We start from the raw sequence: 15,652 nt of genomic DNA on the forward strand, positions 1-15,652 counted from the left end.
CTGGCAGCAGGAAGTTAGGCACATATAAATGACTTTGACATATTCCTCCTATATTTACCACTTTAAATGCATATTGCTCACCATTCGCTGTTTTCCTAAAGCCTCCGGGTGGCGTAAGCCCGGGTGAGAGGGCCCTTTCAGTGCTGCTTACAGCTTTAATTGCAGTGCTATTTGGGTTATGGGGAGAACAGCTTGTTTCGGTGTTGGAGAGAGTGATTGTTTTGCTTGTGTGTGTGTGTGTGCATGTCAAAAAGGCACAGCTGCTGATTTAAAAGGAAGTATCGTGCTGTGTGACACTGTGACAGTGGGGATGGGGCTCTGCGACCGAGAGAGCGAGAGAGACAACAGCAGGTTAGTGGAATCAGAGGCCTTCACTAATCCCATTAGCAGTGCACAAATTGATGCACGGGAACGAGACGAGTGAGGATGACTGCGTTAATCCTACCTCGCTGACACCAGCCCGGGTCAGGAAATGAAAGCTCAAGAGGTGTTTGGCACCTCATGCAGTCTTTAATTAATATCTCCAGCAGCATTACCGTCACCGAGAAGACGAGCGGGGACGTGCTCGCTTTTACACGGGAAGTGCTGCTGACGGGCGGCCGGCTCGGCCAATGGTGAAGCGCCAGGATAGAAAGGATGTATTATGCTGCATTCTCTCGCATCCCTCCCCCCACCGCCGCCTCCCTCCTGCTGCCGCTAAGGCCGGCCTCCGCTACTCTGGTATCCTGGATACGCTTCACAGCACCGCCAGCCGATTGGCTGGGAAGGATAAGAGGAAAAAAAACAGGAGCAAAAACAGAAGTCAATTCAGGGAGATGGATGGATGGTTTTTGCTAGAGCCGCTAAGCACAGATGCAGCAACCATTTCAGCCTCTCAGCTTTGCGTTTTGCAAAAGAGACGGTGAAAAGAGACAGAACATCAAGTGTGTTAATCAGATCCAACGGAATTAGCACGGATGTGTGTTTAAGCAGAGCAGGAGGACGAGGGACGAGAACGAGGGGGAGGCAGCGAAAGGGAGCACAGAAGGAGAAAAATAGACACAGAAAAGCATCGAAGACGAAGAATACATGGAGGCGGAGAGACACATCCACCCCTGCTCCTGACATCAGCAGTGTGCGGGGAAAGAATCGAGGGGAGTGAGGGACGAGGAGGAGGAAGACTGCACGCGCGAGAGAAAGAGAGAAAGAACGAGAAAGGAACGGAAAGGAAGTGAGCAGGTAACTGTGGACGTGGAGGCTCTTCCCCCTCCCCCTCACGTTTCGCCGAGAACACAGAGCGCATCCGGTCGGCAAACCGTGTGCCGTCGAGCGTTCACGCACAGACCTCTAGGCGAGGGGGTTTCCGGCGCCATGGCTCGCGGAGGCCAGCGAACGGCGTCTCGGCAGGGCCTGGCTCACTTCCTGTTGCGGTGCAACCTCAGCCCGGAGGCCCAGAAGGTGGTGGTGTTCATCATCATGATGTTGCTGGTCATCATCAACGTAGTGCTGATGTTCCTGCTGGCCTTCCAGTAGGGCGCAGCCGCAGTGAAGAGAAAGAGTGAGGGGAGGGGTGGAGAGGAAGACGAGGAGGAGGAGGAGGAGGAGGAGGAGGGAAAGTTGGTCCCTCTCGCTCACTCGTGGATGGGTTTTCAGGATGCAGACATCACAGTGCAGGTAACCGGAATGGGTGTGACTGTGTGTGCGAGGCAGGCGGTGTTCAGCCAGAAGTAATATGCTGAGACGGCACTGTGTTAATTATTCACCAAACCGTAAACACTCTTGAGTGGCTTACAGGGGTCAGGCTTTGATTTCAAGTCATCTGTGGGCATCTTCAGACGTTTTGTCTGTTTCTGTGAGTATGTTTGGGTGTTTACGTGTGGGAGCCTTTGAATGACAGTGCTTGTTTTGTTGCATATCTGTCAGCTTGTAAATCCATATGCTTTGATTTTGAAACGTTATGATAGCTCCTTTGTGTTGTTGGCCTATGTGTGGCTTTCTTTTACACCACACTCTGTCCCAGAGGGATCTGCACAGTCCTTTCGCTGGTGAGCAGGAGTCTGCGGAAAAAAAGAGGTCACACTGGTGAGCTGGATACGGTTGTAGTGGGGTTATAGTTTAGTAGTGCAGCATGGCTGCCTGCTGAGGAATAAATATCCAGAAGGAAACAACTTCAAAATCAACCAATGAACTTGAAAGGTTTGGCTCGGCAAAAGTGGTTACTTAGAACATTCAGGCTAGTTTTAAAAACCTTGCTCATTTATGAATTTCATTAGTTTTCATTGTATGTTTCTACAATATGTGCCAGGGCTGTTTCTGATAGCGTTTTTGAGTGAACCAAGAAGCTGTAACTCACAGGCCGTGAAGAGGAGGCACATGGGAAAGTATGTGGGTGTGTCGCTAGGCAACAGGGTACATAGGCACAGCTGTGGTGATGAGAATGCTGGGCTCTGGATTCAGGGGGTGTATATTCAGCCTTCGAGTCCATCTCACACAAAGTATGGACGGAGAACAGAGTGTGATTATTACATCAGCATCGATAGATCCAGTTTAGCTGTACAGCAAAGATGGTTTGATGGAGGCTGTTAAGCTTGCCAGGATTTCACTTCATTTTCTCTGTAGCCAAGCTGAATAGTGTGGCAATATATTACCCCGCTTTTTGTTTCCTTTGCCAAATCCTTTCCCTGTAAGCAAAAAGCAGAAACTTAAAATGACCACTCAGGGAAAAAGCAGACTGCAGACTGAAAAGGCTTAATTTGGTAATTCTTCCTCCAGTGATACATTGCACTTTGGTTTTGGTTAAGTGCACAGAATGATGGGGTTGTATATCATTGCATGATAACACCCTATGCCATTGAGATACTAAAACAGACAGTGAAATTAAATGCTTCGTGTTGTAACACAGTGTATACACACACATACATACATACATACATACAGTGTCAGTTACATCATTTAATTACAAAATAAATATAACTGTAATCTGTTACAGTTACTGAGAAAAAACTGTGTACTTAAATTACAGTTACTTATTAAAATGCTAATGATTTCAGAGGGGGTTACATATTTTGAATACTTTCATACACACGCACACACACACATAGAGATTTAATTGATTTATTTCCCAGATTGCTTTGACTACTCTAAAATATGACACAAATGTTTCCGGAGTTTAGGACACAGAATAGGACATATGCTTATTCGATAACTGTTTTATTTTCTGTTTGGGTTTATGTATAGGCTTTATTTTTTAAAAGATTAACTTGTTTTGATTAACTTGTTAACCTTAGAACAATCTCAGAGTAAAAAGAGGTTCTGAAATCTGATTTTGTGGTGGCCGTGCTTTAAATTTTTATTTTTATAATCCTAATTCAAGTAATGAAGGATTTTGAAAGTCTGACAGTAATCAGTGTTGAGTACTACTGTAAGGTTAACCCTACCTGGTTTAAATGTTTAAAAATGATTAACAGTTGAAAACATTCATTAGAAATTTAGAAAAGTATCAAAAAGTAATCAAAAAGTAAGCAAATTACATTAATAAATTAATAACTAAATGGTTACACTACTTATTACATTTAAATAAGGTAACTTGTAATCTGTAACCTATTACAAGTAGCCTTCCCAACACACACACACACACACACACACACACACATTTTTCCCCTAGGGATATAATGAATAATAATATATATAGTTATTATAGCCATTCAGCAATATAGTATAATTGAAAACCAAGCCAAAAACTTCAATCTATCACATTGTTTTTATTTGTGACCCTGGACCACAAAACCAGCCATAAGGGTCAATTTTTTAAAAAAAAATGAGATTTTTGCATCATCTGAAGCTGAACAAATAAGATGTATGTATGGTTTGTTAGGATAGGACAATATTTGGCCGAGATACAACTATTTGAAAATCTGGAATCTGAGGGTGCAAAAAAATCTAAATATTAAGAAAATCACCTTTAAAGTTGTCCAAATTAAGTTCTTAGCAATACATATTACTAATCAAAAATTAAGTTTTGATATATTTACGGTAGGAAATTTACAAAATATCTTCATGGAACATGATCTTTACCTAATATCCTAATGATTTTGGGCATAAAAGAAAAATTGACAATTTTCACCCAGACAATGTATTTTTGGCTATTGCTACAAATATACCCATGCTACTTATGACTACTTATGATGGTTTTGTGGTCCAGGGTCATTTATCATGCATTAACAAATGCAAAACATTTAATGTAGGTGAACTTAAAGCAATAATTTGAAGAAAACCAACACACACTATATCAAGAAATAATTATTTCCATTTATTTGCACAAATGTAAGAAATAATAATTGTCCAAATTTAACTAGATTTAACTATAAGCATTGCTGAGTGATTATTGTGCAAACAAACAGTTTCGTTTTGAATTGATACATTGACAGAGTTTAAACTGATTTAAAGGGTTTTGCTACTAAAGATTAACTTAGAGAATCTATTGCGAATGTCATGCAAAACTTAAGAAGTGCATTAAAATCCTCACAAAAGTGTTGTATGTTTTTTTTATAACACCTGCGAAATAAATTGCAAATATTAAAATGTAATGTAAACTGCATGTTGTTGTACTGTACATGGTGTATTAAACAGCAAGAACAATCAAGTTTGAGAATTTCCATATACTAGTCACATATACAATTATGCAATGAAACTGATTAAAGGCTTCTTACTTTCATTTGCATACATATTTGCTATCATACTTATGTTGAAGTAGTTCCTGCTCTAATACGGTCAGTTACTTTATACGGAGAGTTTTTTGTCATTCTGTTTTGCCTTTATCTTGTGTCTCAATAGCTGATCAGTGATGGCAGCGTGTGCGCGGAGGCTCTATGGGACCACGTCACCATGGACGACCAGGAGCTGGGCTTCAAAGCTGGAGACGTCATCGAAGTAGTGGACGCCACAAACAAGGAGTGGTGGTGGGGCCGGGTGCTGGACAGCGAGGGCTGGTTCCCCGCCAGCTTCGTTCGGGTAAAGGAGAACAGACTTCCCGCTCACAACTAAAAATTTGATTACTGTCACATTATGTCATCACAATTACATTAGGCTACAGTGAGAGGTCATCAGTGCACAAGTGTCCTTTTTGCCGAGTACATTGGTAAAAGCCACTGCACAGTGAACATTTAGGACCTGATTTATGTGCCAAAGACCACAATCCCACAAGAGCACCATTGGGAGTGGAAAGTTCTGCGGGTGATCTGATGACAATGTGGAAATTAAAGAACACAGATGTAGTCAGATCATTTCCATAATGACACGTTCTACCAAGAGCAGTGCAAATTGGCGAGTATTGCAGTTATGTCAAGTGCAAAATGGGTTAGGACGCTTTTATTGGACATTAAATAATGGGGCAAATACCTGTAAATTGACTACTAAATCACATTGCATGATTGATTTAAAGGGTCATGACATGGATTTTTAAATATATTCCATGAGGTTTACTTATTATGTTAAGAAAGTTTTTTGCACAAAAAAACAAATGATTATATTCAACTCTCTTTCTGAGCATTTGTCTAAAACAGCCTGTTTTAATGGGTGGGTCCTTTAAGGCTTATCAGGAATTGGCCACTATTATGATTGGCTAACATCATTGCATATGAAACAGTGTCACACCCCCTCACTATTGCATGTGAGAGTTTTGACAACATGATGAAAAAAACAGTCATTTCAACTAAGCATTATGAAACCATTTACTTACCGTTTGTGATGCAGCTGCAGTCAGATCTAGTACCGCTTCATCTTTCAACAAATGTTTCTTTGTGAACTCTTTATGACACAGTGCCTCGTTTACAAAACAACATGCTCTGAAGTTTCAACAATCCTCAGGCATGATCCATGATGCCATTAAAAATAAAATATCCACTTGTTCCTCATGCTGGGATTCTTCTGATATCTGTAGAAAGACACAAACGAGCTGTTAAACCAAGCCAAAGTGAACATTCTTTCTGGACATTTGTCATATTGACGACAGACTAAAGCGCATGGGCTGTTAGAAAGTGAATGTGCATCTGTATAGTGTATCCAGTGTAGACAAGATCGCGGCAGTGATTGTAATTTCTATTTGATTTTGACATGACGCGACACTCGCATTCAGCGTGTCAGATGTGAAGCAACTGAATGCCATTAAGCTATGAAACTTTGAGGATGTTTTAATGGTACAAAGACCTCTTATATGCCAAATGATCAAGGCAAATTTGATTTCTCATTTCTCATAAATGCATATGCATTAAGGTAAGATGCAAAAATAACAGTCAGCACCTTTTCATTGTTAATTTTTCACTGCATGTCTTTAGTAAATGCTGACAGTAGTTTTTTAACGCCAAAAGATGGTTGCGCTGGTACAAGTTGTTAGTAAATCTGGCCCATAGTCACCAGAAAATGCCAGGTATTGCATCATAATTCAACATTGATCTATTTGTTATTGGTAGTTACGGGTGAACCAAGATGAGCCCATGGAGGAATACTTAGCCCATCTGGACGGGGCCTCGGAGGGGGGTGGGGCCAGCATGGGGGGCCCCTTAGGGCCTGGTCTGCCCTGCAAGGAGCAGATGAGAGCCAACGTCATCAATGAGATCATGAGCACAGAGAGGGATTACATCAAACACCTGAAGGACATCTGTGAGGTCAGTTTACCACATGGCTCCGATCGATCGGTTCTACTTCAGTATGTGGATCTTGTTACATAGTGTCTATAGAGTCACTAGTCTTCTATTTACATTTGAGAGAATGACTTGATTCACATCAGAATAATGAGTAAAGATGCTCCATGATAAGCATTATACCTTTGACATACTCCATTTGGCTCCCAGGGCTATATAAAACAGTGTCGGAAGAGGACAGACATGTTTACCGAGGAGCAACTGCGCACTATCTTCGGGAACATCGATGAGCTCTACCGCTTCCAGAAGAAGTTCCTCAAAGCCTTGGAGAAGAAATTCAACAAAGACCATCCTCACCTCAGCGAGATCGGCTCCTGCTTCTTAGAGCATGTAAGCTGGCTTCAGTGTAGGCGGTGATGAAGGATGCAGGTTTTAGGTTTAGATTTTTATTCTGTTCTCTTCACTTTTTCCATCCAGCAAACAAACTTTCAGATCTACTCTGAGTATTGCAACAACCACCCCAATGCCTGCGTGCAGCTTTCCAAACTGATGAAGATCAAGAAGTACGTGTTCTTCTTTGAGGCCTGTCGCCTGCTCCAGAAGATGATTGACATTTCGTTGGATGGATTCTTGCTTACTCCTGTTCAGAAGATCTGCAAGTATCCTCTGCAGCTGGCTGAACTGCTGAAGTACACCAACCCACAGCACAGGTAATGAGGTTTACAGTTGTGCCTACTGTTACACATTTACTACACTTTCAAGCTAGCTATAAGATATAAATTATATCTAGATTTTTTTTGTTAAAGGCATAGTTCACCCAAAAATTAAAATGTCATTGATTACTCACCCTCATGTTGTTTCAAACTTGTAAGACCTTCATTCATCTTCAGAACACAAATTAAGATATTTTTTTGATGAAATCTGATTAAAATAGTCCATATTTTAACGCAACAATAGTTCATGTGACATCAGTGGTTCAACCACAATGTTATAAAGCTACGAGAATACTTTGTGTGCGCAAAGAAAACATAATGACTTTATGAATAATAATGAATAATGACTTTGCAATGCAATAATTCAAAGGAAAAAGATACAGTTGAGGTCAAAAGTTTACATACACCTTGCAGAATCTGCAAAATGTTAATTATTTTACCAAAATAAGTGAGATCATACAAAATGCATGTTATTTTTTCTTTAGTTCTGACCTGAATAAGATATTTCACATAAAAGATGTTTACATATAGTTCACAAGACAAAATAATAGTTGAATTTATAAAAATTTGACCCCATTCAAAAGTTTACATACACTTTGTCCCACAAATTCTTTGTTTTTTCAGCATTTTTGTGTGTTTGAACCCTTTCCAACAATGACTGTATGATTTTGAGGTCCTTCTTTTCACACTAATTACAACCGAGGGACTTATATGCAACTGTTACAGAAGGTTCAAATGGTCACTGATGCTCCAGAAGGAAAAACGATGCATTAAGAGCCAGGGGTGTAAACTTTTGAACAGGTAAATTTTTCTTATTTTGCCTTTAGTACTGCTGTTCAGAAGCTACAGATGATACTTACCTGTTTCCCAGAAGACAAAATAAGTGAAATTTACCCTGATCTTCAAATTCAAAATGTTTTCACCCCCTGGCTCTTAGGGTGCTTTCACACTAGCACTTTTGGTGCACATCCAGAGAGCAGTCGAACTTGTGTTCGGACCAGGCAAGCGAACCAAGTGTGAAAGCACCCTTAATGAATCGTGTTTTCTTCTGGAGCATCGAGCATTTGATTCTTCTGTAATAGTTGCATATGAATCCCTGAAGGATTTTTCTAAAGAACAGAGGGCAGTTTAACTGTTCAGGACAAACAAGGCACTCATGAACAACTATCACTAAAAAAAGAAACTAAACAAACAAAAAAACAACAGCTGTGGATCATTCAGAATCAAGTGTACCCTGGTGAAAAAACCAGCATATGCTGGTAGGTATGTTTTGATGCTGGAATGCTGGTTAGGTAGGTTTTGATGCTGGTTTAAGCTGGTCCTTTGCTGGTTTTTGCTGGTCATGCAAAGGACCAGCATAAACCAGCATCAAAACCTACCTAACCAGCATCCCAGCATCAAAACATACCTACCAGCATATGCTGTTTTTTTCACCAGGGTATGTAAACTTTTGAACAGGGTCATTTTTATAAATTCAATTTACTATATGTGGACTATATGTAAATGTCTTTAATGTAAAATTCAGGTTCAGGTCAGTACTAAATAAATAACATGCATTTTGTATGATCCCTCTTATTTTGGTAAAATAATGAACATTTTGCAGATTTTGCAAGGTGTATGTAAACTTTTGACCTCAACTGTATATTATTTATTAGCCCTAATGAATGATGAAAAAAATCAGTGTTTTGGATTATTTGATTCACATTTTGCTAACTGGCATTTCAAATCACATATTTTGCTTTTCAGAGATTATAAGGATGTGGAAGCTGCCTTAAATGCAATGAAGAATGTGGCCAGACTGATCAACGAGAGAAAGAGGCGTCTGGAGAATATTGACAAAATTGCTCATTGGCAAAGCTCCATAGAGGACTGGGAGGTAAATTACACAAGCATCTTGGAAAGTCTTCACTCACTGATTCGCTCTAGATTCTCACAGACTTTTTTTCCCTTCCATTAGGGTGAAGACATCTTGAGCAGAAGCTCTGATCTGATTTTCTCAGGAGACCTGACCAAGATCTCCCAGCCACAGGCCAAAGGCCAGCAGCGAATGTTCTTTCTCTTTGACCACCAACTGGTTTTCTGTAAAAAGGTCAGTTGCTTGTCATGCCAGTGAGAGCAAAATCACTATTATTTATGGCAGATGGTTTTTATGTGAGTTCCATCCAAGTAGTAGTTATTTTATATGATTGTTCTGCTGTCTTGATTGGCACCACAGGATCTGCTTCGGAGGGACATCCTGTACTACAAGGGTCGGTTAGACATGGATCAGATGCAAGTGGTGGATGTAGAGGATGGGAAGGATAAGGACTTTAACGTCAGTGTGAAGAATGCCTTGAAATTATGTTCTCCTGGAGGAGAGGAGGTCCACCTCCTGTGTGCCAAGAAACCCGAGCAGAAGCAGCGCTGGCTGCGAGCCTTCGCGGACGAACGGGAACAGGTCCAGCACGACCTCGAAACAGGTGAACAGGCTTTTAAAAGTGTAAATGAAAGCACTGATTTTATTGTCCACAGTATTTAAATGGTCCATTTTCAGAGCCATATTGCATCATTTGTTCTCCATCAACAAAAATGAATGTAAATGACAACTTGAAATCATGTGGTGATTGAATTTACAGTTTCCATCTGACAGATGGTAAGACAATAATCATCTAGAATTACATCCTCAGTCATATCTAGGGACCAGACGCAATGACCTATCAATGCTATAGCAACCACATAGCAATGGCCTTGCAACCAGAATGATTTTAGTATTATTGATATATTATTTACATACTATAGCTATAGTTTTTGTAATATAGCTATTAATATTTTGAATTATTATTTAATTTTATACACAAATATGGACAAACCCACTGATTGGGTAGTTTTATTTAACTCAAATGTTGCTTAAAAATTACTATATTTCTTGCTTAAATGAACCCAAAATAGGTTGTAAAATACATTTACATGTATTAATTTATTAATGTTCAGTAAATTAACATTTATTCATTTATTGAACATTTATTCATAGTAATATATTATAATAATATATATAATATAATAATAAATATTTAGCACAACCAAGTCAAAACAACCCATCACTCAAATGCCAGGTTAAAAACAACCCATTGGGTTGATTGGGTTGTTTTGACCCAGCGGTTGGGTTTAATGTTTACCTCAACCTTCTGGTTATTTTACTTAACTCAGCTGTTGCTTAAAAATGACTGTATTCCTTGTTTAAAATGAACCCAAAATAGGTCGGAAATTAACATTTATTAATATGTTCCATAAATGTACATTTATTAATAAGTTAAATAAATAATAATTAAATAATAAACCTTTTTTTTTTAATTGCTTATTAATAAATATTCACCTTTGATTAATGCTGATGCCTCTAGTATCTGGTTTTTAATTAACAACATATTTTGGGTTCATTTTAAGCCAGCCATATACTGCAGTTAAACAATAGTTGAGGTAAAACATTTTCGGTTTTTCTTTTAATTGTAATTGAATTTGTGTATTTTTTTTTTTTTTTTTTTTTTTTTTATTAGTATTTAGGTTTAATATATATATATATATATATATATATATATATTTTTTTTTTTTTTTTTTTTTTTTTTAATTCAGTTTTAGTTTTACATCAGGTTTAGTTTTTATTTATACCAGTTAGTTATTTTAGTACTTTAGCTTTGTAAACAATAATAACTCTACAGCAACCATCAGCCAACAACTAGCAAATACTAATGGACATTTAAACTGTTAGCAGTGCCATAAAATATTTGAAATATATATTTTCTTATGTATTTATATTTGCTGATCTGTTTAACTTTATATAATGTTTGTTAATGACAGAAGTGTCAGTCAGTTCCCCATAGTTGACTAATTGCTTTTGTTTTGTCCTCCAAACAGGTTTTACGATCACAGAGGTCCAGAAGAAGCAGGCCATGTTGAATGCATCTAAAAGTCATCCAACAGGGAAGCCCAAAGGTGAATTTCATCTTTTTGTCATTTTGACATGTCTGTTCTCTTATTTTTATATGCTAGAGATTCAGGATATAGTGTGGCGACTGAACTCATTCTAGTTTAGCATGTAGTGAATGATTTATGGCATGTGTGGTCACTGTTCATGTTCACAAGCACGTGTTTGACCATGTTTGTGTTGTGTTTCATTATTACCGCACTGCCCTGGAACAGCATTAGCTTTACAGCACCTTTTGGCACTCAGAACTCCTTCACTTCTTCACCCCAAAACATCCAAGTGCCTACGTTTTTCTGAACCTTCAGGACCTCTGGCTACCAGGGCCACCTTAACTTCACCTCTCCTTCCTGAGGGGCCTCAGCGTAGGCAGGGGCGGGGTGTTAGGGTGCCCCCTGGGGTCCTGCGCAGGGCAATATCCTGGGTGTCCTCTCAAAGTAGAGAACCGATCGAGTAGTCCAGGGTAATTCCACAGTGTGTTAGTGTGACTTATCTGCTTATTTAACTGAGGCTGGGTCAAGATATTGATTTTCTAATTAATCATGATCATAATTTGAATCATCATTTTATCAGAGTTTGCAGTCTGAATTAAATATGATAAATTATAAAGACAGTGTTGGATGAAACTACAGCTTTTTTTTGAGTTGTCCAAACAGGGTGCATACAATAACAGCACGACTGGTGTAGTCTGATTCATGAACATATTCATGAACAAAAGACTCTTTTATACCAGATATGTTAATTGAATTAACAACGTACAAAGTAACCAGTGTAGTCCAGAGACTCAGAAGACTCAGAAACATACAGAGTAATCAGTGTAGTGTGATGTAGTTTTATTCATGAACAACTTTATTCAGGTGATTCTTTTAAAATGGTTATTTTTAGCGAATCAAAAACATGCAGAGCAAACAATGTAATCTTACTCACAAATGAGTGACTCTTTTAAACTGGATCTTTTAAGTGAATCAGAAATGCACCTTGCAAACTGTGTGGGCCATTTCACAAACAACTGACTGTTTTTAAATAGTTATTTTTAATGAATCAACATGCAGCAAACAATGTAGTCTGATTCACAAACAAATGATTCTCTTAAACCAGCTCATTTTACTGAATCAAAATGCACAGCAGAACCAGTGTAGCCTAATTCACAAACAAATTGTTCTTATGATTGGGCCTTTTTAGTGGATCAAAAACGTACAGCGCAACCAGTGAAGCCCAATTCAGAAACAAGTGAATTAAAATGTTTTTTGTTAGTGAATCAAAAACATGCAGAACAAACAATGTAGTCTTATTCACAAACAAATGACTCTTTTAAACTGGATTTTTTATGTGAATTAATATGTCCCTTGCAAACAATGTAGGCTGATTCACAAACAAATAACTCTTTTAAAATGGATCTTTTTAGTAAATCAAAAATGCACCTTGCAAACCGTGTGGGCCAATTCACAAACAGTTGACTCTTTTAAAATGGATCTTTTTAGTGAATCAAAAATGCAACTAAGCAAACTGTGTGGGCCAATTCGCAAACAATTGACTCTTTATAAACATTCATTCATAGTGAATCAACATGCAAAGCAAACAATGTAGTCTGATTCACAAACAAATGACTCTCTTAAACCAGATCTTATTACTGAATCAAAACACACACAAAAAAACAGAGTAGCCCTATTCACAAACCAGTGACTCTTTTATACAGGATCTTTTTAGTGAATTAAAAATGCAGCTAGCAAACTTTGTTGGCCAATTGAAAAACAATTGATTCTTTTTAAACTGTTATTTTTAGTGAATCAACATGCAGAGCAAACAATGTAGTCTGATTGACAAACAAATGACTCTCGAATGAATCAAAAATGCACCTTGCAAACAGTGTTAGCCAATTCACAAACATTTAACTTTTTTCAAACAGTTATTTTTAGTAAATCAACATGCATAACAATGTAGTCTGATTCACAAACAAATGACTCTCTTATACCAGTTCTTTTAACTGAATCAAAACACACGGCAGAACCAGTGTAGCCCAATTTACAAATGACTCTTGAAACTGGATCTATTAAGTGAATTAAAAATGCACCTTGCAAACAGTATGGCAACAAATGACTCTTTCTAAACAGTTATTTTTAGTGAATCAATCAACATACAGAGCAAACAATGCAGTCTGATTCACAAGCAAATCTGAATTTTACTGAATCAAAAAAACGTACAAAAGAATCGGTGTAGCCCAGTTCACGAACAAATGAATCTTTTAAACATGCAGAACAAACATCTCAGTCAGTCTGATTCAAATGAGCCAGTTGTTTCTAAGAATCATTCAACTTTGGCCACTATTTCATGGGAGTTTATAGCTAAAATATGTGAGTTTATATTTTAATTATTATAATAATATAACATTTTTTGCATAAGAAAAGCAATTTCAAGTGTTCACAGAGCATTTTTAATGTTTTAGTTATTGTATCTGTTAAATAAATGGGTTGAATTTTGTAATGTGCAAGATGTACAGCATTAGGTGAGGTGAGAATCACTTTCATGTGAATGATCAAATTAATCTGAATCAGAAAATCTGTATTGACACCCAGCCTTCCATTTACAGTAACTGATCTAGATTCTGTAATTCACTGGCAACCCATCCTTCCCTTACAAGTACACACTAAACCCATTTACAACATAACATCAATAATATCAGCATACTTAGAACTGGTCTGGCTCAGAGACGCTCGTCTACTAAACCCACATGTGCACATCTGTGTCCCGTTCTCTAATGAGCGAAATCTCTGGGGTCCTGACCCTTTGTTTATGTCCTCTTCCCCCGCAGCTGTGACCAGGCCCTACTACGACTTCCTGCTGCGTCAGAAGCACCCCACGCTTCCCACCTCCCTGCCCCAGCAGCAGGTCATCATGTTGGCCGAACCCAAACGCAAGACCTCCAATTTCTGGCACAACATCGGACGCTTGACACCGTTCAAAAAATGAGAGACTCGGTACATCGGCGGTTGTGCCTGAACTCGTGTTTTTATCCCAGTGTAACATGTTTATTTTTATTGTCCAATTGCGAAAGCACTTTATGGGTTGGTTACAATCACGGCATCACTCCCAGGCGTTGCGGAACATCGTGGGAGGGCGTTCCTGCTCTGTTATTATTATTAACGTCGAAGAAGACGGCTACTACTGCTCAACCGCTCCACTTTCCGGCACTAACACGACTACTGCTGCAAGTCATCGTACGGACACGCTTCATCGAAAGAGCCCCGCTTGAAGAGAGGACTTCTTTATATGTTGGTTAATTTATTTTCGAGTTTTCAATGTATGCCAGCTATCCACAGTGCCCAACTACTAGCTTTTGTATGTAATTTGATACTTTTGTGTAACCCATAATGATGATGATGATGTTTGAAGTTTCAAAGGGTTCCGCACAAGACAAAAGTAGACCGTGTTGAGATTTATTACTGTATTAACTTCCTGGAGGCTGCCACCCGAAGTCCGTCGATATCATGTCAGTCTGTGTATGCAACTATCAACTCCTCCCAACTTTCTCCTCTCAAACGAAACTTAGACGACGTCCCGTCGGTACTCACCGTTTCAGATGAGTGTTTCATGTATGTGCTCATTTGATTCTGCTGCCTAATGATTCCTCTGTAACGAACTTCTCTTTGAAGTGCCATTCCAGACGTAACCCAGATATTGTGATGGGGGTTGCATGAATTTGCTGTGAAAACCACATTTTCAACCCAAATAAAATTCTCAATATTCTGTCATTCTGATAGATAATGGTACTATTAAATTAAAGACTATGTTTGACAGTTGTCAAATATGTATGATTATCTTTGACCACAAAACAAAGTATGTTAATAAAAAGCATTTGTAAGTGTTATGAATCTGACATTTGGAGAACGTAACTTGATTTTTAACATTTTTAATATTGAAATACTTTCTGTTCCAGCTTAACGCGCAAGGACAACTGTAAGTAATATATTTGTAGGTTGTATTTCCCAAAGTGCAGTCCAAACAGTTATTTTTTATATATATTTATATAATATTATGAATAAGCATTTATTTTATACTTTCAGTTTTTTATTTAAAATTAACACAAAAATGAAAACCCTGTTATCATTTACTTACCTTCCACTTTTTCCAAACATGTATGGGTTTCTTTCTTCTGCTGAACACAAAAGACGATATTTTGAAGAATGCTGTTATTTAAACAGGTGACGGTAGCCATCTACTTTCATAGTATTTTTTTCCCCATACTATTCAATTGAATTGAATTGAATTCAAATTTATTTGTATAGCGCTTTTCACGATACATATCGTTGCAAAGCAACTTTACACCAAATTAACATTTTTACAATATATGTAGTAGTAGCTTGATGTAC

At 38.3% G+C, this 15,652-nt stretch overlaps 1 protein-coding gene across 9 annotated transcripts in view; it reads left to right on the forward strand.

The window, feature by feature from the left end:
- Positions 1 to 15,159, forward strand: part of arhgef4 (Rho guanine nucleotide exchange factor (GEF) 4) — a 113,086-nt gene extending 97,927 nt beyond the window's left edge. For 5 of the 9 annotated variants that reach the window (XM_051133759.1, XM_051133791.1, XM_051133782.1 and 2 more), the window contains 10 exons: positions 4,813 to 4,989; positions 6,447 to 6,641; positions 6,828 to 7,007; positions 7,095 to 7,327; positions 9,077 to 9,206; positions 9,288 to 9,419; positions 9,546 to 9,789; positions 11,219 to 11,296; positions 11,504 to 11,748; positions 14,095 to 14,229. In XM_051133759.1, coding sequence (XP_050989716.1) covers positions 4,813 to 4,989; positions 6,447 to 6,641; positions 6,828 to 7,007; positions 7,095 to 7,327; positions 9,077 to 9,206; positions 9,288 to 9,419; positions 9,546 to 9,789; positions 11,219 to 11,296; positions 11,504 to 11,742 — 1,608 coding nt within the window. In that variant the 3' untranslated portion in view covers positions 11,743 to 11,748; positions 14,095 to 14,229. Of the gene's footprint in view, positions 1 to 777; positions 1,654 to 1,695; positions 1,832 to 4,812; positions 4,990 to 6,446; positions 6,642 to 6,827; positions 7,008 to 7,094; positions 7,328 to 9,076; positions 9,207 to 9,287; positions 9,420 to 9,545; positions 9,790 to 11,218; positions 11,297 to 11,503; positions 11,749 to 14,094 lie in introns of those variants that run through there. The other 4 variants (XM_051133766.1, XM_051133808.1, XM_051133817.1 and 1 more) reach the window with 3 other exon arrangements.
- Positions 15,160 to 15,652: the final 493 nt, after the last annotated feature.

The sequence above is a fragment of the Labeo rohita genome, chromosome 2, assembly GCF_022985175.1.
Source record: "Labeo rohita strain BAU-BD-2019 chromosome 2, IGBB_LRoh.1.0, whole genome shotgun sequence".
NCBI lineage: Eukaryota > Metazoa > Chordata > Actinopteri > Cypriniformes > Cyprinidae > Labeo > Labeo rohita.